The 23878-nt window shown below is 36.6% G+C and overlaps 1 protein-coding gene across 7 annotated transcripts in view; it reads right to left on the minus strand.

Annotated features, from left to right (window-relative positions):
- Positions 1 to 23878, minus strand: part of SATB1 (SATB homeobox 1) — a 99735-nt gene that overhangs the window by 43749 nt on the left and 32108 nt on the right. For all 7 annotated transcript variants that reach the window (XM_032860926.1, XM_032860927.1, XM_032860929.1 and 4 more), the window contains 2 exons: positions 7200 to 7311; positions 4465 to 4919 (listed from right to left, as the gene is read on the minus strand). In XM_032860926.1, coding sequence (XP_032716817.1) covers positions 4465 to 4919; positions 7200 to 7311 — 567 coding nt within the window. The remainder of the gene's footprint in view (positions 1 to 4464; positions 4920 to 7199; positions 7312 to 23878) is intronic.

The raw sequence follows: 23878 nt of genomic DNA on the forward strand, positions 1-23878 counted from the left end.
GTCATATGTCAAGGTCATGATGTACGTTACTTGCTATCTCAGAGAACACACTAAAACACCAGGACTGAAACATTATCATCAGTACTGTGCACCATACGTCCTCAGTGAATTTACTGAACAAAGTCAAACAAAATCATCAGTCACTCTTGTTTCTGAAAAGAACTTGAGAATTTGTTATGTAGTAAGTTACCAACAACTCATGAATATTAATTTTATTGGAAATGAGACTCTGCTTTTCATTTGGACTTTACATCTTCAAATAATGCACTATGTGCTTTTTACATAAAAACAGAATTATTCTGCATTGTCATTACATAGAGGTTAAGTGAGTATTCTAATTTTTTTTCACTTAAAGAGTGAACTTACTGATGAATTCCTAAACCTTTTTTACATTCCAAAAAGAGTTTACAAGTTATTACAAGTAAAATTCATTAGTAATTGTAAAAGAAAGAAAAAACCTTCAATAAATATTATCAGTACTTCCAAAAGCTAATTATGAATTCTTTAAAATAGCAGATAAGCGAAAGAGACTGCCAATCAGAACAAAAGGCCTGTCTGGCCTCCCGTTTGTCTCCTCTTTGAACATAATCACTGTTTCAAATAGATTTTATCAGCTTCATGGAACTTCAAAGCCCTCAGAAGGAAAATATGATTTCATGAAACCTCCCTCTCTAAAAAGAAAATACGTAGAATATTCTTCAAGACTACCTGCCTCTGTTGTTTTATGAATTTTTAATCATATGTCCAGGTGAAAGACTATTTTCAACTCCACCTACTACCTTGGACTCCTGCCAAGTAAGTTATAAGCAGACGCATTTATCTCTGTCGCTTGGAAGGCTAAACAAGAGCTGTCACGTTGGGGTAATAGCACCTTTTTACCTTTTATTCAATAGTGATATGGATAGTGGACTTTCCTTAAATTACACTGTGAAGAATTATAGGAACACAGTAGCAATTTCTGTTATACTTAAGCAGGCAAATTTCTCTCCACCACATAATTTACAGAACTCAAATTCAATAAAACATTACATGATGGTCCATTACTGTTATCAGTTTTGAATAATCCATCTTCATTCTTTATTTTACTGGAAAATAAAGTGTGCCAAAGACAAGGGGCGGGGGGGAGAAAAAAGGGAAAAAAGTCACAGAATGGGATCAGAGTTAAACTCTGGGTTTTATTTTTTTTAAAAAAAGGCACTAACGAATATATTTGCTTCTATCACAATCCTTAAATTGCAATAATACAGAGAAGTGAACTGAAAAGTATATATCTAGAAGCTTTGGCAATTATTTTTAGCCATAGGTTTCCATTAAAAAGACATCAAGTAGGCATAACTGAATGAATGACATATGCTAAAAGCTGGTATCTTCAGTAGCAATTAAAGAACATATGCCCATCAATTCAGAAGGGGAAAAAGTCCTTAGAACAAGTAATTATATAAATTTCACCATAAATTTTCAGAAAAGGTAAACTTTTTTTTTCCTTTTTAATAGTCAAGTGTGAAAGTCTTAAGAGAGGGGTTTTATTAGGAGACCCAATTAGGATGATGAGAAAATTCTTCTGTTAAGACTTAAAACATGAAATCCAGGATTTTAAAGTTGCACAGAGCTGTCAATGACTAAAATGGTCTCAATTCATGATAGTATTATCTATTATATTAATGTTTTAACATACTGTTTATAGGGTACCAGTTTCTTTATCTGATCATATCATAACTTTGCATTTGCATGTACATATTTTACATTATTTTTTAAAACTTGGATTTGGAATTGCACATTGTAATAAGTGCACACAAACGTGTGATGTGCGATTTAACTGCAGAGCTCCTTGTCTATACATATGCATTAGCATGTGTATTTTCGTACTCCACACTTACACCATACACTCTCACTCTGCACCTGCTTTTATTGAAATGCATACACTTTGAAATAAACACACTACATGCATTCATATGAATGTATAATCATTAAAATAAATGCAGCTGTGTGTGTGCACGCGCGTGTGGTTTTTAAGTATGACCACCAAAAACACATGTATGCTTGCATGTTCAAAAGCTCGTTCCCAAAAAGTGAACACTTAAATATACATAGACAATTATGCTAATTTAAGTCAAACAGCTTCAAATATGGCCAATATCCACTTCAACTGAGGATACCAATTACTAATATAAAGGTCTAAAACCAAATCCCTCTATCACCCTGGGCTCCAAATAATTTTTATGGTAGTAACTTTCTTCTAAATTAACTATTTTAAATAAAGAGAGCTCGATACCAAAGCTGTCACTGTTTCATTCCCCTACCACACTCACAAAAATTTAAGTCACTGTTTTTGATGTTAACCACAGAGATAACTATCTTTTCAAAGAGATTAATATGACATAAAAAGAGAGCAAATTCTAAATCTGCCTTCTTCCCAGCAACAAATCCTAGAGATATCCATGGAATCAGTCACTGTGAGAACCAGATGCAGAACAAGTGGTCAGCTCTTCAGAGTAATGGTGTGACATCACAACCCAAGAGAAGAAAAACGGTACCGATGGATAGTAACTTCACACATCCCTCAGCTAACCTCTCTAGTCATTCTTCACCATATAAAATACATTCCTTAGTGCTTTAAGAAATAACACATTGCTCAATTTTTAAAACACTTATCAGTAAATCTATATTTCATTTGTGTTCATGTCAATGTTGGCTTTGTGGGTTTTCAATTAAATTGACAAGCATTTTACTGATCTTTTTTGTAGAGACCTATTTTTTCCCAGTATCGAGAAATACTAGAAGTCACTGCTATTTCCAAAAATAAAGAATGCTGCTAGAAACAGGATTATCTAGAAGTTCACTCTTGATTCATTCATTCATTCATTTAATTTTTTAAATAATTACTTCCCACTGAATATGGTATCACGAAATTTACCGGCTAATAATGAACACATTTTTTAAGTTGTAAAAATAGAGAAATAAGTAAAATCATACAATTTTAACCTGAGACATAACCTTCTGCAACTCCCCTTTAAAAAAGACAAATGATGCACAAAAAATACAGATAAAGAAAGTGAAAACAAACACTGATTTAGTTAAAGGCTTTGTCGGGCTTCCTAACTTCAATCCAGTTAAAGCAAGCCAAAAATAAGTCACTGCTGGGATTCTCCTAGATATGGAAACTCTGCCAATAAGGAATTAATACTAGATTATTTTTGTACCAGAATCTCATTGTTATAATCATGTAATAAACAAAATAACTTAAATATGAAAGGAAAGTATGAGTCAGGCCAAAAAACAAATTGACAAAAGAACAGTGGTAAAACAAGAAACTTGAAAGGACATAATGTCCTCATTTCTAATCAAAGTTACATGTTCTCTTGGTTTTTTTAGTGTGCCTGGGCCAAAAATAAAAACCATATGAACCATACTAATTTCCAAAAAAAGAAATTTAAAAAAAATCCTCTCATTCACAATTTAATAGAATGGATTTGTTTCAGACTTTTCATCTTAAGGCCTTCCCATATCTTACTACCACTCTTTCTCCAGGTCCCTCTAAACATCTTCCCTGCTGATAATATCTTCACAGGTATTTGCCCAGGAGGATAAAGGTGTGAACTTGGGAGTATGTAGATCTCAGGGAGAAGTCTGCAAACTAAGGCCTGCAGGCCAAAGCTACCCCTGGGCCTGTTTTTTGTAAATAGTTTTCCTGAAACACTAGGACACTTATATCCATTCACCTATTGTCCATGGCTGCCTAACACCCGACACTGTGACACAGCTCTCATGGCCCTCAAAGCCTAAAATGTTTGCTATCTGGGCAATTACAGAAAATATCTGGTGGTTTCTGATCTAAAGAATGAAGTTTGGAGGAACATTAATAATAATGTAAAGAGGGGAGGAGATAAAGCTAAGAAACATTTCAGGTTAATAGGCCCTATGTATACATATCTGTATAACCCCCTCCCCAATGGCTGTTCAAATTAAAGGGTAGAAATTGCTATTTATAGAGTACCACAATGTTTTTTGGGGTTTCCGCCCTCAAAAGTTGTAGAGGAACATAAACAAGGGATGTTAACATATTTATGTCGGATATGGGGGTAACAGGAAAGATAGTGGGCTAGAAGCTCAGAGTCCTACCAATGACCCTGACCAAGTCATGAAATGCTTCTCAATCTGCTTCTACTACCAGCCTATGATTTCACTATGTAAAAGCATAGGTAATGACCATTTGAAATACATTTGACAATGAATTTATCCTCTCAAGGCCCTTAAGTCGTTGGTCTGTATCTTTCTTGGTAAAGGAGGTTTATGAGAGGGAAAGGAGTGATGAAACTTAGGCACCACTAAGAACAAGACAGTGTGACCACACGACAAGAAGGATTAAATGTTAACACAAAGTAAAAGAATCAGCATTAATAAAGGACTAAAGAGAGAAGGGAGAAAAAGAAAAGAGAGAACCATTACTAACAAAACAAAACTGACCTGAGTTCTGTTAAAAGCCACACGTGCAAATACTGCCTGGGAGATTCCTGCTCGTTTCAGTTCATCACGTACCCACTGGTAGATTTCGGAAGACACCTCTGTGTTGGTTGAAACCTGTTGCTCCAAAGGCTTATTCATAGATCTACTGACAGGGGGAGGGTGGTTCAAGTATTGTTGGTTTAAGGACTGCTGGGCTAAAAGTCTATTCACTGCATACTGCTGGTTCAGCAGCTGAGCCATCACCAGCTGCTGGTTGACCAATTGAGGACTGATGGGCGTTGACACGAGCCCAGGGTGCAGGTTCGGTAGAGGGGTCCGGACAGAGGGCTGGCTGCCATGGGAGAGCTGTGCGGGGGACGGAGGCTGCTCAGCTGTGTTCCCTGGGACCGGCTGCTGGCCAAAGTTGACGTGATTGGCACCTTGCTGGGATAGTTCAGAGAGACTATCCATTTCAACTAAAGCAGACAAAAGGAAAGTCATGTTAACAGTGATGGGTACGCGGATAAGGATTTCTGACCATTTCCTAAACAGAGACAGTAGACACATTAAAGATCCAATTAAACTAAGAAAATTTCAAGATGGAACTCAACGGCTATGTTTTTACTTCCCTCTTCCGCACAATTCTACAAACTCTGAAAAGGGGACTGTCAGGTACTTCATGTCTAGTTAAATAATGCAGTTAGGCTTAAGGCATAAAATTAATATTTTTAAATTCTAATTCTCCAAGAAGGCTTATAAGCAATGGTTATTTTAAATTAAGATAGCTTCTAGAAGAACACTGATTATTTAATAAGAACTAGAGCTAAGAAAATATATACATTAAGGCAAAAAGAAATATACGTGTATTTTTCCATGATATATATTAACTGTTATTACTCGAGGCAAAAGGTTTGAAAGGGAAAAGAGGACATAAATGTTATCTATGTTCAATTTTTACCTAGCCATGAATATATAAAGAAATAATCAATATAATAAATAAAGTGATCATAATGATAAGTAATAATAACTGAGTACATATTGAACACTGGGTTGAATATCTTATATGGCTTGCTTCATTTAATTCTAACTATCATGGGTGGCAGGTATATCTGCAAGAGAATGAAGCAAATGATTTACTGTATTGCAAGCCAGTATACCCAGTTTTGCTAAGATCCAAATGTCTCTTGAAGAAGCTATGGCTATCACCAGATGCTAAAGACAATCTTTCAAGGAAGGGGCGGGGAGTCATCCTGGTACAATGGTGATACTGTCATGATTTTGCAATTTATTACCACCTACCAGGATGAATGCTTCTCCCTTGGCTAGGTCCCTAATGTGGATTGGCTGAGAGTCAGCTGTAAGTGTGTCAAGTGCTTTGCTGCCGCAAGGAAGAGACTGGTTTGATGCTCTTAAATGGAAAGGCCGAGCATGGGTGGTGTATGTAAACAGGTTGAGTCTTCTCCAAATAGCACACCATATTTCTCATGTATACTCTGGCTTGATTTTAATCATCATTTCTCTTTTTATTAAATATTCAGGCTTTATATTTAGAGGAACTTATCACATTGCTATAATCACTGATATATGCAAAATATAACTAAGAATTGGGAAAGAAACCTTCCATTTTTACCAGTGATATCAGCCCAAGTGGGCCATTCACAGGGAATAGTAATTCAAGCAATTATTCCAAAAATGATGCATTGTCTTCATTACAGCTCTAAGCTATAAAAGGCAAAGAATCTGTTTTGGTAGATGGATGGCTTTGCTTCAAATATTAAAAGCTAAAACATGCTCAAAATTCAGGTTCTCTTGTTTCTTAAAATCTTTAGGAGAAGTCATTATTGTTGTTGTTGTTGTTATTAAATGGATGCAATGGAAGGAAAGAGAAACAGATTTAAAACAGGGCACAATGCTATGCATAGTAACATCCCATTCCTATATTATTGGGAAGGTACAAGTATGTGAAAGAAAACATTAATAGAAATTAAAACATTAACCTTGATAACAGTGTTTGGTTTTGTAACACTAGCAAACTCAAGAGGGAGAAAACGTCATAACCTCAATGCTCGGGCACAACACACAACTTTTATCTGCCGTTTTTGTTACACTAATTTTTAATGCATTTACTGCATAATGCATAGTGACCTGAAGTTACATGTGAAGATGGGCAGCCATTCTAGAATTTAAAGTTGAAAAATGGTGTAATGAGGATTCCGGTATGGATGGTAAAGCAGTGTGCTCACTGAAGTGCCTATCTAGAGGGGCAAGCGATGAGACCTATAAAAATCACTTGATCTCAAAAAAAAAAAAAAAAAAAAAAAAATCACTTGATCTCAATTGTGGAAACTATAAATACAATTCAATTTCCTTAAAAATTGGGTGTAAAAATAGGCACTTTCTCTCAAACAAAAACAAAACATAAAAGCATGATTTATCTCTGAGAGAAATCACAGCTAATATTAGTTATTCAAGGCCTGGTTAGGTCTTCACTGAGATGTTAAAAAATGACAGCTTCCCTCCTCCCGCCTCGATTTCCTGCATGTCTGACAACCAAGTCAGTTTGGCTGATTTAAACACAAACATTTATTGAATTTAATTATCTCATTATACTCATACCCACTCCCCACCCTCAAAGAAACATTCTAAATTGATCTCTAATTGGGCAATCACAAGACCTGGCTTTAGATGTGACTTTGATAAGCCCCCAAATGACACATAATAGTATGTAGCCACCACTGCAACAGTTTTTTGCTTACCCATCATATCTTTTGTCTTCTTGAAATGTTTGTACCACCTTCCAAATTCTTGACATTTTGCTGCTGAGACATTTGCATAGTAAGTGCTGTTCACAATGGAAGAAATCATACTCTGCATGAAGAGGGGGGGAAACATTTGTAATACATATCGGCACAAGATGGAACACAAAAATGATTCCAATTGTATAAATGGTATATTTTTTTTTAATTAACTGAGTACCAGTACATTTCTGTTTTGCACTTTGGCCTAAAGCCTCAACTTCTTAAAATTCATTAAGTAGTGCCTCAAATGCTTATTTATGTACAAAGCAAGAGTCCACTGAGACCAGTATAAAACTATCAAACCAACAGACTTTGCTCTAGTATTTATGGAACTTCTATCAATGTCATCTATTCTTAGGCTGACAAACCTTCACTGATCCCAATAACTCCAAGGACGTGACGATGACTTTATGATTGAATTCATCAACACTACTTTGAAATTAAGTGACTGTAATCCACACCCTTGCTATTCAAAGTATGGCCCAGAGACCACCAATTTTGACATCACCTGGAAGTCTAGTAGAAATGCATAATTTGGGGGTGCCTGGGTGCCTTAGTTGGATAAGTGTCTACCTTCAGTTAAGGTCATGATCTCAGGGTCCTGGGATGGAGCCCTGCATCAGGGTCCCTGCTCAGCAGGAGGGTTGCTTCTCCCTCTCCCTCTGCCCCCACTCCACCGTGCTAAATAAAGTCTTTAAAAAAAAAAAAAAAAGGAATGATAATTTTGGGCCCTACAGTTTAGCAAGATCCCCATGGGATCTGAGTGCACATAAAGTTTGGGAAACACCATTTGTACTTTCTACTCCAATTAGCACTCTTCAAAGGTTAACTGACCACATTTAAGGAAAAAAAAAAAAAACTATTCACAGAGATCCTCATTCAGAGGATATAGAAACATTCTATAATCTTACCGCTAGCTTCAAGTACAGTAAAGCCAAGTTCTGCATTTCAAACTAACCATAAAATTTAAAAATATACACATTTCATGCTTAATAATTCTCAAAGATACCACAGAAAAGAAAATGACCTATTTTGTCATTTGTCTTCACTCCGCTTTTAACAAAAACCCTGAAAACAAAGTCAACAGTTTAACATATAAAAACAAAGGCAGGAATGAGAATAATTTGGGAGTTCTTTTTTTTTAATTTTTAACTTCTTTTCAACAAACAAAAATGTTTTCTTCCCAGCAAATTTTGTTTATGGTAATTTCAGTAACTTAACTCATTGTTATTTTTAATCCTAATGCCCATTGACCTAGTAGCGGTTCAACTAATTTCCAACTGCATTTTAGGAATAATTAGACTTGCACCACCCACCCGCCCCCCACTCATCTGTGTAGAAACGTGAGAACTCACATTTCAGACTTCAGTTGGTCTATGGTGAAATAGTTTACAGAATGCAGCATTGTTTGGGAGGCGGGGAACAACCAGAAAAGCCAGTTTGGGGACAAAAGTATTTTTGTATCATTATCTTCTTTAAGCTACTTCTAATTTAAAGTTCTTTTGGTTATTTTTGATTCTTCTGACATCCAATATCAGTGTTAATTTTGTAACATGAACGTATTCCTGTAATATGTAACTCTTGGGGATCTTTGAAGAATTTCCAGTGAAGGATAAGCCAGAGTCATATTATTTACGTAAAACATAGCCATCTTTCCTATGAGGCACTGGGATTTTTTTTTTTTTTGGACACTTTCTATTTTATAGTCATTTTCACATTTTATATCTCTAAAAAGACATTCTTAACGTGCTCACGGTTCTCTGCCATTAATCCAGTGGCCTGCAATTTTACTAAGAGCCTCCCTCAGTCCAGAGTACAAAAAGATACTTAGCAAGGGTTGCCAAAACCAGAGCCAGAAGATTACCTGATCCAGTTAACAATCCGTCAGCTTCAATCACACTTACTCTATTGTAACAATGGATCAATAAAGTCAGACACTAATAAAACTACTGAGATTGCTGATGGATAATGGTGATTCTGCAAATGGATGACAGTTGATGTTCTTCCATTTTGATCCAATTTTTAAAAAATTATTACTCTTATTCCTAGACATTCTGGCAGTTTCTTAAATGTCAATATAATAGTACAGACAAGTTTTAGATGTAGTTTAGCTCTTAGTTTTCAAAAATGTACAGGAATTACCTAAATTCTGCTGAGGTTTCTGACAGACATTGTCTGTTTCAGTTCGCCAATAGTTCTGTATATGAAATTTGCTCTTTGCCGCACACCTACTATGTGTCCGACTGGTACTAGGGATACAAAGGCAGATTGAGACACAGCCCCTGCTTGTAAGAAGTCTACCATCTGTTAGGGAGACAGATACATCAACAGATCACTTCAATTTAATGTGATTTAGGAGACCAACAGTGGAAAATACATAGGGGGACAAAAGGAAGAATACGTGGTATGTGTAAAATCAACCCATCTGAAATATTTTTATGACTTTGGAGCCCATATGTAATAGTGCTATGTGGTTCATTATTATCCATATGTGGAAAATAATACCCATATGTGCCCGATTATCAAAGCTTCCTCCTACCCTTGTTTAACCCTAACTTGGAAGGCTCTGTCCTTAAGTGACTTTCTGGATGCTTTCTACTCTGTCAAGTGCTGTGTGCTTAAGAAACTCTGATTAATGTAAATATTAGCCCAAGCAAGACGTAAATCAAAAGGCTAATCCACCGGTTATGACACATGCCAAAGCCACTATTTAAATTCTCTGACTTTCTGTACTTCCAGGGGACTGGGAAATAGTCCATAATTCAGGTAACATGGGGTAACCTCTATTTTTATTGGAACAATATGCAGTAAACTGTACAACTAACCTACTCAAGTGGCCACTGCATGAGGACTTTTTTTTTTTTTTTCCTAGTAGTAAAGTCCCTATTGGAGACTCAGGTGTGGCATCTGCCTACCTTGTGAGTTTCAAGGGCAAGAAAGAGAAATTTCAGAAAGTTGAGAGGCACATGCCATATGAAAGATCATATTCGGTACTGGTTCTTAAATTTGGAAAATCATAAAGAAACACCTATTATTTGGATAACACAAATAACAAAATCAAGGGGGGGTACTATTTTTCCCAGAGGATGGGGACAGGCAGTGTGGTAGGCAGACCAAGATCCATGTTTGTAGAAAGAGATGCTTGGGATTCTTATGTCAATCAAAAAAGACTCTGGTTCAAACAGATCACACTAAGTTGTGAGTTTATGCAGCTCTAGGGCTCCATATTCTTTTCCAGCCCAAATGTCTAGCATCTACTAAACACACACTAAATATTCATTTGATGAAAGAGGAGAGCTAAATCTGCATTTAAGTCCAAAATGTGTAGCACACTGGCAGTGTGACCTTATTCAAGGTACTGACCCTCATTTTATCATAATCCCCTTTATTAAATGGGAGTCATAGCAGCACTCACTTCATACGGTTGTTCTGAGAATCCTTTCCATTTTAGGCATTTTTTTTTTCATTCATTCAGTAGATATCTACTGAACTCCTACTATGTACTAAGCACTAGGCAAGTTATTAGAAAAATAATGACCTGAAGAGAGAAGCTATCTACACTTACACAGACAATAAATAAAACAGTGAATGTTATGCAATTAGCACAGAGCTGGGAACATACCCGAGTATGGACTTAGGAGATGTTAATTACTATGACAACCCTCTGTCCTCCTCCTCACTGGCTTTTATTATATGATCACATTTCAGATCAGTCGAAAGACTATGCTTTAAATAACAGAAGAGTATCAGAGAGACTTTTCAAATGATACATTTTAAGTCAAATACATTTTCTTATGAAGAACAGAGAATATACTAACTAAATTTATTAAGTTATAAGTTGGGTCAAGGGACAATGAGAAAACACCAAAGAAAAAAAGGATTCCCCCCATTTGTTTCAATATTCCAATCTGGCACCATCTTGTGAGGCTGGCCTACAATCTGGTAGCAGGCCTCAGGAAGACAAACACCACTTCTCTGACTTGGATTTTCGAGCCATGCCCTATCCCCTCTCTGGCTAATAGCAGCTCATCCTTCAGGACAGAGCTAAGGGATCCCCACTTCTGCAAAGCCTTTCTTGATTTGCCTTGGTGTCCATCCAGCACGTAACACCTTCCCAGCACTTTTCTTGCTGCTGTGAGTCTTGGGGCTTATCCCTGAAAGGCCTGGACTCACCACAAGGCTGGGCACGTATTAGGTGATCAATCAAAGGTTTAAAGGTCACTGAAATTAGCCATTACTGCAGGCTACCAGAAAATCCTTTTTTTTTTTTTTTGTCCCTAAAGGTGAAAGGCAATGGCAGCTTGTCCCATAAATCTTTTAAATGCATCACTTTTCGCTGTCGTGATAGAACTCATAGTTTAAAGAAACTTTGTTCATTAATTTGCAAGAGATCCCTTCCCAGGTTTTTCAAAATACATCCACACAGATGTCTCGGAAGTCGCAGTGCTCGGTGGTTATGTTATTCCAGTTCTCTCTCTCTCTCTCTTGGTGTCTATTTATACGAGCTCCCCAAAGCACTTTGAAAAAAGCACAACTTGTCTCCCAAGGTTTCCTATTCAGTGGCCGGTCTACGTAAAATGTCAGCATCAAGGGAAGGAAATAATCAGGCTGACAAACTCAGTCCGCTCAAATCCCAGGTTCAAATGCTACACAGTACACCAACCAATGAATAGGCCCACCGCTTCCAGGGTTGGGAAACGCAATCTGAAAGTTGGCGGAAATTGGCTGTGGGTCTCATAACCCCAGTGTGACACAATATTCTCATCCTAGGAGCCAAGTTGTAAGCTTTTCTAAGATCCATAAAGCACATGTCTGCTCCCTATGAAGAGCTTCGGTTCTTTCTGAGAGCCTGCTGAAGTTCGGATCTGAAAGAATGCCATCTTCACAGAAACACCAGTACTCTAGAATGATACCATCTGCCACAGGCTGAGCTTCCTTTTCAGCCAAATACATTATTTATAACCTTTCTAATTGTGAAAAGGTAAGGGTGGAATTTTTCTAAAGCCTGACTTAGATATAGTTAGAACATTCTGAACCTTTGCTCTCAAATACTGCAGGTCTCCAAATGTGAAAAAACAAAACCACAAAAAAACCCATCAGGAATTGGTTGAGGTCATATCCTTTTTCAAGATATTATATATTCTTTCAAACCCCTACTAGAATATCACTACGCTGTAAGAATATATTTAGAACACATTTAGAAACTGGAGGAAGACTGTTTTATTTTGCTACTTGGTCATCCTCGTAGCCAATGAAGAGGTTTAGGGAGAGGTGAGGCCTTCTGGGGGGGAAAAAAAGGTTTAGCAGTTGGGGAGAGGCAGTGATCTGATTACCCTTAAAATTGCTTTGTTGTGCCTTTAACAACAACAAAAAAAAACCCACCCCAAAACAATGCTAATCAGGTTATTCAATCATTTAAACCAAAACTGTTCATGCTTTTCTGCCAAATCAACCAACCACAGCAAAATCTGTTATCTCTGATTGCTCAGCTTCCAGTCAAAAAACAGTTAACCCCCACTATACCAAAAGTTTTCCAAAATACCCTCCCAGCTCTGCACGTTCATGGAGAATAAAGAGAAAGCCATGTCATCTTTAAAGGGTAATTGAAGTACTGTACCATATTTGCATATTACAATATACTCTAATAAACTAAACAGCCTGTCCCGGAAGCCAGCAGCTCCCTAGCATTTCATCTGCTCTCCATACTGACTTTCTGTGCACTATATATATATTTTTTAAACAGGACTGGGATATCGTGAGCAAAACTTAGTAAAGACTTGCTAACGGTTTCCCTGAGGTGGGAGGAGGTAGCAAGAGATCTACAAAATGGTGGCTCACCCATGTTGAAAGCTTTCAGGCTCCATCAGCAGAGAGGGCAAAGGCTACAACATCTTATTTACACAATTATCTAAATACGATTAAACAGCTGATGGACAAATATTAAACTGGAAAATGTATAGTCATTTCAGCTTAATGTAATCCTCTTTCTGTAAACACCCAGGATGATTTTTTTCAACCAGAACAGTCCTGACATCTCATAAGCCTAAGGGTGAATAGCAAGAGATTGTTTTTGATAGTTATAAATATTCAAAAGACATGCAGACCATCTGCTTTCATAATACAGGTAAAGCAAGACTGAAATGGTGACTGCTGTATAAAAATGATTCTTTTAACAAAGTCTTCCTCTCCTCGAAAACTATAAAGACAGATGTCAAAAACTGTTTACACAGAGCAATCAGGAGCGTGCAAAATGTAATATTCCTTTTACACACAGTGCTTGCTAAAGAGATTTTTTTTTTCTTTTTCTTCCCATCTGTGTGTTGCAACACATTTCTACAAGTTAAAAACATTTTTTTCAAACAGAGATCTCATGAATACCCAAAAACATGCTATCTGGTTTCTGAATGCTAATTAATTTCAACTAAGGAATCTGAATATCTTTTTCTGTAGGAAGGAATGTATGTTTTGAATTGGAATACTCCAGAGACAGCAAGGGAAATAATCTCGCTCAGGTTTAATTCTATAAGGCGATTTTCATGGTTCTACCTTGTCTGTAATATATATCTGCTATGTCCACGTTTTAAATGAAAGCACATTACTGCTAATGTCTTTGGCATAAAGTCTAAAATAATTGTTTTCTGAAATAAATGCCCGCACGTGTAAAATGTACATACAGAAACCTTTAACTTCTCAGTTGATGCAAAGTGATGCATAAAACCTTACAGTTAATTTTCAGGACTGGAACACTAATCTTGACAGTAACCTTCTTATATATTGTATTAATGGCACAGAGGCATTAAGCACCTTTTTATAATTTTCAATAAAGTGAGCATTTACTGAACAATCTGTCAAACTGCTGGCTCCCTATTCTTTTACATTTTTATTTTTCAAGAAGTGTAACTTCATAGACTCTGATGTCCCTCTTCTTTCCCCATGTCCTGTCTATGGCCTGAATTTCCACAGCAGTTTTTCATATGCGTGTGAAAAGCTCAAAGGTCAAACTTTAATTTTGGATCAAATGGAATCAACTCCACATTCAAGTACAATATTAAAAGGGATTCTCAGCAAATGAAGTTTTCTTTTGATCCCAAAGGATATCAAATACTACAAATACGCTCTACGAAAAAGGCATCACAGGAGACGGTGACATGGAGGGAATTTGCTGCAAATTAACAGGTAGTCCCCCATCTGGTATTTGGGGGTGGGAAGGAAGGGAAATGGGTTTCAATTTATAAGAAGCAAATGGCAGGATTTCTAAGTGTAATATTCTGTTTGCGCATGTTAGCTTATGTTCCCCAAATCTTTCCCTCTGGATCCTCTACTGCTTTCTAAGCCATTCTCTTGGGAGATACAACTGGGGCATATTCCGAATCTCAATTTGTTGAGGAGAGACTAATCACTTATAAATTTTACTTAAACTCCAGTTGTCATAGTTATGGCTCTTGCCATCTTGATCAATCCCAGTGCCTGAAAATGGCTTTTTCACAGAAAGTAACCCTCGAGTATCATGCTAAAAACAGAATCTCAGAACAAAGCTCCAAAAGAATACAAAAGGAAGCACAAAGAGAACACATCCAAATCTGTTTTGATGGTCTTACTACATTTCCTAAAGATGAAAGTGTGATCATTGCAAAACACAGAAATTTTATTTTTTAAATACCCAATTCAGGTGTCTGGGTGGTTCAGGTGGTTCAGCGACTGCCTTAGCTCAGGTCATGATCCTGGAGTCCTGGGACTGAGTCCTGCATCAGGCTCTCTGCTGAACAGGGAGTCTGATTCTCCCTCTGACCCTCCCTTTCTCATGCTCTGTCATTCTCTTTCATTCTCTCTCTCTCAAATAAATAAAATCTTAAAATAAATAAATAAATGAATGAGTAAGTACCCAATTCATAATTTTTAAAGAAAATGTTGGTTCACAATTCATATAGCTTTTCCACATAATTAATTTTACATAAGGCCCAGATAATATCCTTTGATCAGATTCTCTACTCTTTTTGTATAAGTACCTATTCTAGATCTTTCTTACCATACCTAAACCTTCTTATTTGAATTAATCAAATATGTTAGTAAAGTGTTTAAATTAGAAAATATTTGTTAAAAAATGTATTACTACTAAGGGCATGTAATATTGCAAATTAACTGCACACAGAGGCTTACATTTGTTCATCTGCAATACGCAGGGGATTGAACTAGAGAATCTTCAAGGTCCCTTCTAACCTTCAGGGTCCCTTCCTAGCCTTCACAGTCTATGAAATCTACAGGTATTCTCAAACAGAGGTCCTACAAGGGTCTTCTTCAATGACTTAAGAACATTCACTTGGAAGACACATCATCCATTTGTACACTCACTGCAAATATCCCAACCACACTTTTATTATTAGAAAGGTTAAAGTATTCGCCCCCACCACCGTATTTTGCTCATGGTTATTAAAAATACACTCATCGTTATTAAACATGATACTACTCCAAATTGAATTTTTGGAAGTTTTTCATTCAATTAATCTAAATCCAGTGACTTTATTTTACAGCAAAAATTGTTTCCTAAGATTCTAAATTTTAGGTGCTCTGTACCAACTTGTAAATTTGGGGGAATGCTTGCTTATTCTTTCTCTGATGGTCCTTGTGTACTTAAATCTCCCATCCTCTATGAAGATTAAAATTCATAGTATCTGCATTTAGAATAGCAGGAAAAAAAATACCAAATTTGTGTTCGGTTCTAGGGGTCCTCCATAAAGTATTTCGAAAACCGTTAAGCCACAGAATAAAAGGGCTAAAGTAGTTTGATTCCATTTTTTTTTTTTAAATAAACATAGTTGATCCTTGTACGACATAGGTCTGAACTGCCTGGGTTCATTTATATGCAGCTGCTTCTTGTTGTTGTTGTTTTTTTTTTTTTTTTCCACAGTACTGTAATGTATTTTCTCTTACGATTTTCTTAACATTTTCTTTTCTCTAGCTTACTTCATTGCAAGAATACAGTATAGAATACATATAACATACAAAATGTGTGTTGTTTATGTTATCCGTAAGGCTTCTGGTCAACAGTAGGCTCTCAGTAGTTAAGCTTCTGAGAAGTCAAAATTTCTATGTGGATTTTCAACTGTGCAGGGGATCAGGGTCCCTAACCTCATGCTGTTCAAAGGTCAACTGCAGTAGAATTGGGCTCTGTAACTCTTTACATATTATATATTTCTTTCTGCATTCCTTCTTCATATGAACGCTATTGAGATTTTAAGCCATGTTGCCTGAAACTTGGGGAGAAAAGATGGTCCAGCTTTTAGGTTTTTATGGAACCACAAAACTTTCTTTGGGAATCTCATGAAATCTTTGAAAGGTCTCACCACATATACGCCCCAAAGTAACTTTTAACTTCTAGGTCAGTACAAACCCCCAGGAGCCCATTACAGGGTCCATGGATCCCCTCAGATCTGAACCAAGATTTCCCAGAAGGCTAAAGGCTAACTCATGTCCTTGATTTCTGTGTTCTATTAGTTACTGTTGTTAATCAAGCTTGATAAACACAAAACAATGTCATGTCGGCATTAGGTCACAAAGAAAAATCAAATTAATCTGTCTTATCTTTATCAATAGTATGAAAATGCTTCACAGTTTTGGAAACGCCATATACTGGTAATCACCTCTTTAGGAGTTATAGTAAAATGGTAAAAATGTGTTACACAGGTTGGACATGGAGAGATAATGAGCTCCGTCATCACTGGAGATAGGTGCTCCTGGCTGAGCTGGTGCTCATGCAGAAGTGTGGACAACTGAGTCCCTGAGGCCCATTCTGGAATGGCTGAACAGTTATCTACACTTGCAGCTCTCCCCTAAATTCAGGTGATTCTGAGCCTTTATACAGCGGACTTTTCACATAATGTGTTTATAGCTCTAAATGGAGTCTCCAATGCCAAATGTGGACTTTAGAACATCAACTGAGGAATGGACACTGAGCCCAATCGGGGTGGTGCCATTAGCATTTCTATGGCTGGCAGCAGCAGCATCTTTGTATATAAATCATTTGACTCTGCTTTTGAAATTTTCCTTCTTTATATATTTTTAAATATGAGAAAAGGACAAATGGAACTAACAATAAAAAAGCATGGATCTCAAATACAACACAACTGAGCCAAAATGAAAAGTATTAGCCATGCTGAAATACATGTTCGATTATGGAAGAAAAATTTTAAACATGCATATAAATATATTGTTAAAGATTGTGCTTAATAGTGACATATAATTAGGTCTTTTACAGCATTTTTTTACATCTCTGGTTCTCAGCACCTCTAAAACCACTGTTCTGCTTACAAACATGTAAATTTCTACATATATTCAAGAACATCACAACATGAGCAAGAAGACGAGACAGCTTGGGATAACACGTTTACTTAGAGAAAAATTCAGAGGTAATTTGCTCTTGGTTAGATAAATTAAAAATTTGGAATAAAGTAAAATAGAAAAAATACTTTGTACAGTAGGATACTATAGATCTGAGTATAAAATACAACTAATAAAACTACTAACATAGTTTACTGGTTCATGAGATGAATATGGTGAAAATCCTATGAGGCTCTGTCAGCTGCACAGATACTCCTGAGATCCTACTGTGTGCCAGGATTTACAACTGTGATGACGAATCAAACTTAGTCCCTTTGTGACTGTTAATCACAATGTAAACTGAGCCTAGTTCATCTGCACATACTTTGAGAACACGGTAGAAAGTACTATGATGGGTGCACAAAGGCAGGATGGGTGGATCCCTGAGTGCAGGGAGTGGGGATGACAGGTATTCAAGAAAAGGACACCAGACAAAACTCCCACCTAGATGACAGTACCCTGAGGCATCTTTAACCTCTCTGGACATTGTTTCATCTAGGATACCTTATTTGCTTAACTTATAAATGGGTAAAGTGCAAAGTTTAGGGGCGCCTGGGTGGCTCAATCAGGTAAGCATCTGCCTTTGGCTCAAGTCATGATCCTAACCTAGGGTTGAGTCACATATGGGGCTCCCTGGTCAGCAGGGAGTCTGCTTCTACCTCTCCCCCCCACTCATATTCTCTCTCTCTCTCTCATTCTCACTTTCTCTTGCAAAAATTAAAAAAAAAAAAAAAAAAACTTGAAAAAAAAAAAAAATAAAGCGCAAAGTTTAGCCTTCCCCCACTTCCATCTTAAAACACAGGGTAACTTTATAATGATTCAAAGGATGATGCTAAAAGTGTCCCTCACAGGTGAGAATGGATTATAACACAGTCCTTTGATTCTTCTACAAATGAAAAGTTCTAGTTGTTTCCATATAAAGTGAATTTTGCATCAAAATCTTCTATGGAGCAGCAGTGTCTTAGACTATGCAGCACTCTCAAGGGAAATTTCAACCTCTCAATTCCCACATTGCAGAAAAACAGCGCAAGTTATTGTACACTTTAGAACTGAACACTGTTGTAAATGTGTAACATGTATTAATTCACGTAATTGTCATAACAATACTGAAAAAGTGGTAATATTATCTTCCTACTTTATAGATGAGGGAATTGAGGCATGGAGAGTCACTTCGGAGCTTCCAGAGCTGGTAATGGGACAGCTCACATTCTTGACTCCTAGATATTGAATGCTATAAGCCCACTAACGAAGGTGATGGCAAAGAGTAATGACACACAAAGACTCCTGTAAAAAGTGACAGAATGAAGTTGCGGAAGAAATACATCACTTCAAGAAACAGTTCCATTAAGAAATAAAAAGAAAACAAAATCAAGCTCTGTCCTATGTTAACATCAGCCAGCAGTTTCAATACCTCCCTGGAAATCCTATTGTTAGGTTTCACAAAGTCAGTACTTGTTTCAGGTAGTTCCACATTTTTTTAATTGCCTGGGAACAAATGCTGGATTGGTGATTGAAAAGGACAAGCCTAAGAGAATCAGTGGTACCCAGGGATGAAATCTCCTGTCTTCTCATTCCGGTAAGAATGTGATCTCAAATGATGCTAACAAAGCGTTAATCTCTTCTTAACTTTCAACCTATCCTCTGGTTTGCATCTTTAATCCCTTTGAGTAAACTAAATTAGATTAGCATTTTTATGGAGAAATATTGCAATAAAAGATAATATTTTTTTTAAAGAAGAGAGAAAAAGACGACGGCTAAAAAGGATAAATTTTTAGTGTAAAATTGAAAGGAAAAAAAAAAAAAAAGACTACTGAGGGAAGTCCACTACCTTCTCCACAATGAGGAATTCTGCAACCTTTTGAATTGTCCACGATGAAACTCTAGCACCCCATAAGAATACAGCATATGAGAACACAATACAATCTTACATTTCTGAAGCGCCCTTCATGCAAGCATCCCAGGGTGCTTTACAATCATTATGAGTTAAAATTAAAACTGAAGCACATACAATTCCTAATAGAATCATTTTAAAAATGCTAAACAGAACAAATAACTTTTAAGTCTAGATTTAAAAGTCCCAACAGCCAGAGCGTTCCTTACTTCAATTGGCAATGAGCTGCAAAGCCGGGCTGAGGCTCTCTCCTGTTATGTTAAAGGCTCTCTTATGTTTTTTATACTTGGAGCACGTTATGATCAAACAGTTTCCAATGAAACAGGAAAAAAATTGGGGGCGTGTATCTGTTTGTTTTGATTATTCTGAATTTAAGGTCTTTTGTTTATTTGTTTACGAGTCTGTTTGGCCCAATCTGACATGAAATAAAGCAGGTTTAAAAAGCAAATCCAGATAGAGTCTAACTTGAAATTTAAGTAGAAATTGTTTAAAAAAAAAAAGACACTCCAAAAGCACTCTAAAACTAGCTCTGTTTTAGCAAGAAAATCAGATTGATTAGCATGATTTGGTTAACTTTTTTAAAAAAACAATTAGAAAATAGCATTTAGTAGTCTTTCTCCAGGCCATGTCTACTCTTAAACCTTGGCAGAATTTATTATTCTGCAAATCAGAAAGAAAGAGGGGAAATGCTCTCATGATATGGTAATTTTCCTTGCATTAGTGATTTTGAGGTCAAAGGAAACCTGTTCAGATCTAAAACAAAGCACAGGTAAAAATCTATTAAGTGAAAATGAAGTACTTACACGTTGTTAAGCACTCTCTAATTTGGCATGGCTTAAACTCTTTTATGTTTTACTATTGTGAAAAGATAGTAGCTATAAAATATTTGAGATCAATCCATTTTAAGTTAGATGCTTTATTAAGTTTGGCTTTTTTGATGAATATATCTGAAAGGTTACGGAGAACTCACATCAAGCTACAGTAAAATCCTTATGTATCTAAATCAGCTAAAAATGAGCCTGATAAATGAGATTCAAAAAAAGGGAAAACTTGCAATTTGGAGCACATTTTTATTCTTCTATTATAGATTATCTATATTATAATATTAACACAAAGCAGATAACTCACTAAGTTGAAACAGAATGAAGTAGTAACTGGTTTGAAAAAGGAGGCAGGAAATATTATCAGCAATTCATACCACTGGTTTAGCATTTCCTCTATGGATCTCACCATGAATACAATTGCTGAAAATGGTAGTAAAATCCCATCAGTATCAAGTACTTCAGTGCCTGGCAAAGCAATGATCTTAACCTTGGATTCCCATGGTCAGTAGGGTAAGGGCTGGGAAAAGTTTTGTAATTTAAAAAAGGACACGTATTTAACAACAAGATTTATGGATTACATCAGGAAGGGGCAAGTACAAAATCCTACAAGCACATCTCAAACAGGAAAAGCTCTATTTTTAAATGGAGCTGGCCAGTTATATCCTCATCCATCATAGCAAGCCAGTGGCTGAATAAGGTCTATACTTGCAAATAGACCCAAGAAATTCAACTGCCCACTGTTTCCAATGCAAATGCCTAATATTGTCTTGGGGCTCAAAACAAAGGGCTAGGAGCTGAATTATACCTTCTGATCCAGACGGATATGACAGGATGGGGAAGGAAGTGACTGCCACAGTGAGGCTAAACTCAAACCTTTTGGAACCTTCCAAATACCAGATTATCCCAGAAATTAGACCCCGTGGTCTGAACTATCCTCTCACCTCTAAACTAGGTGCATGAAGTGACGGCATTTTTAAAGCAAGTCATTGTACAAACAACAGAATCAAACCCCATATGCTAAAGAAAAATTTTAGCAGTGAGAATAAATGCAATCGGAAAACTGTAAGTAGTTACCACTACTTCCGGGAAAAGGAAGTATTTTATAAAATACATCAAATTACTTTGAGAAAGCCTTAAAAAAAAAAAAAAAAAGTCCTTCATCTGGATGTGACCAAGCTCACAGGCTCTGGGCATGAATTCTCACCCCTCTGTTTTACCAGCTGTATAACTACAAGGCTTTTTTAAACACATTATGCCTCAGGTTTCCTCAACCTAGAAGTGGATACAAACTATATACTGCTTTGGGTGATAAATTTGCCCATGATACATCAGAAGCACTAAATAAAAATTATTATTATTTCAACTATTAAAGTGTATCATGCTTAATACTACATAGGAAATAGGATGCCTGTCACATAGCAAACTGTCAATACATATTTTGAATGAGTAAGTATGTGAATATGTGAATAAATCTCATAGGGTTAGACTCTCACACGAAATACAATATATGAATATCGATGATGGATATTCTCGAGAGAAGTGATTACTAATGTTTATTTAAAAATTTTCCGAAATGTTATTTCAGTCTAAAAAATTATGAAACAATAATGCAAAGTGCAGTTTAAAAAACATATATTTATAGCATAACTGGTAGGGATTTTTAAATTGTTGCTCTGGTGTTATGCATCATATAGACTGCAGATCAACAGAGCACAGGGTTTATTAAATAAATGTCTATGGCAAGGACATCGTAGAATCAGCATGGTTAAATGGTAAGCTTCAGGAGGGCAGGGAGGTTTACCTGTTTTGCCAATACCTAATAAAAAGTCTGACATATATTATATCCTTAGATGCTGTCGGGAAAAGGAAAAGGAAAAATGATTTTACTTTACTCAGTGTGACTTCTAAATGGAATGTTCAAACCTAAATATATTTTATATATATTTTGCTGCTTGAAAATAAAAACAATTCTCGCTTACTTCACGTGGGGCTTGGGACTGGAGCTACTTTTCTCCAGGTGAGAAAGGAAATAGAAAGTGACCCAGTGCCTTAACAAACGTGTGCATGTGTGTGCGTGTGTGGTAGGGGGAGGGGTGAGGAAAATGTACATAGCAGATTAAAATTTCTCAGGAATATCTGACCTAAACATTTTTAGAAGAAAGACATCAGTCTGGGAGAAGTTATAACTGACCTTTTACTTATGATACTTTCAACAAAATGAACCTAGTCTTGTACTGCATATATATATTTATCCACTTCTTAAGCTCAGTCTTTAAAATTAACACAAAACTAAAATGAAAATGAAATGCTTTATGGTAAATCAAAATGTTTACTTTATTTAACTCCATTTGCCTCCCGAATCCATACTCTCAATGTCCTCATGACCACAGGCTTTCTTGTCCCCAAGCCAGGTTTATTCTCTCCTCCTTACTTGCAGTTCAAAATACAACGCCCACCTTATCCAACCACATCCACTGAAAAAAGTGAGAGTAACAAGAGAGTGACCAACTTCAGATCCATAAGGAGCTGTTTGTGTCTTAGCAGGTTTTTACAAAAATAAACACGTGGTATGAAAACGTAATAGATAGATGTCAATCTATTGGGGCAGATTTAAGACTTAGGAAAGCAGTAACAGAAATAAGGGCATAGTTATAAGTCAAGCCACATGTACCCTAATGGAGCTCCTGCATCTGGAGAAAACCTTCCAAATATTATCAGACAGAATGTCTGATAATTTTGGCAAGTATTCATTTTAAAATCAACACACTCTAAAATTTTTCATTGGGAAAGGACTTTTGGGTCAGTCACTGACCAGCATTTTGACTTTAATCTCCAGGGCCACTGGCTCCTTCATCTGTCCAACGAGGAGTCTGGGTAGGATACAGCTCAGTTCTAAGATTCCAAGGTCATCTGCCCTGAAAATGTGGACAGTCCTTCTAAAAGCACCGGAGGCTGGGCTTGTCACAAACCCAGGCACATTCATGCTGGATTCCCACTGGAATTCTCCCCCAGCCTCTACTCTGTAAAGGGAGCTGACCTGAGATCTGCAGGGTGGACATTCTGCTCAGCCTAACAGTAAGGGCCCCGATAGCCCTATGTGCTGCTGAGGTGTTTTATCATATTTTTAAAAACTCTTATGTGTAGCAAAATGTGGGTGCTAGATTGTATGTTCAAAATTCGCAAGTGAATAAATCAAAACTCCACAGGGGAGTAAAACAAGTCTTAAGAGTTAGCATTTCTTGATGGTACGTTCCGTTTTGTGTAAGACTGAGGCAATATTTTTTTCCTAGGCATTTTTTCACAATGCCATCTTCATCACTATCTCTCAGTCACGGGGGAAAGAAAGAGTAGTTCTGCCAAGCTCAGCATATATTTTGGGCTGAGGTCTTACAGAGCCTGGATTTCTCTTCTTTAACTAATAACTTATGACAGAAAAGAAAATAAGCGAATGGAAAATAGTTCATTATTAAAACACTCTGCATTGAGCATCAAGATTCATGAACCCATTCTAGAGAAAGAAAGAAAGATGACACAGCAGAGTATAAAAT

Source organism: Lontra canadensis, unplaced genomic scaffold (genome assembly GCF_010015895.1).
Source record: "Lontra canadensis isolate GAN:19392208 unplaced genomic scaffold, GSC_riverotter_1.0 scaffold20, whole genome shotgun sequence".
NCBI classification, from domain to species: Eukaryota; Metazoa; Chordata; class Mammalia; order Carnivora; family Mustelidae; genus Lontra; species Lontra canadensis.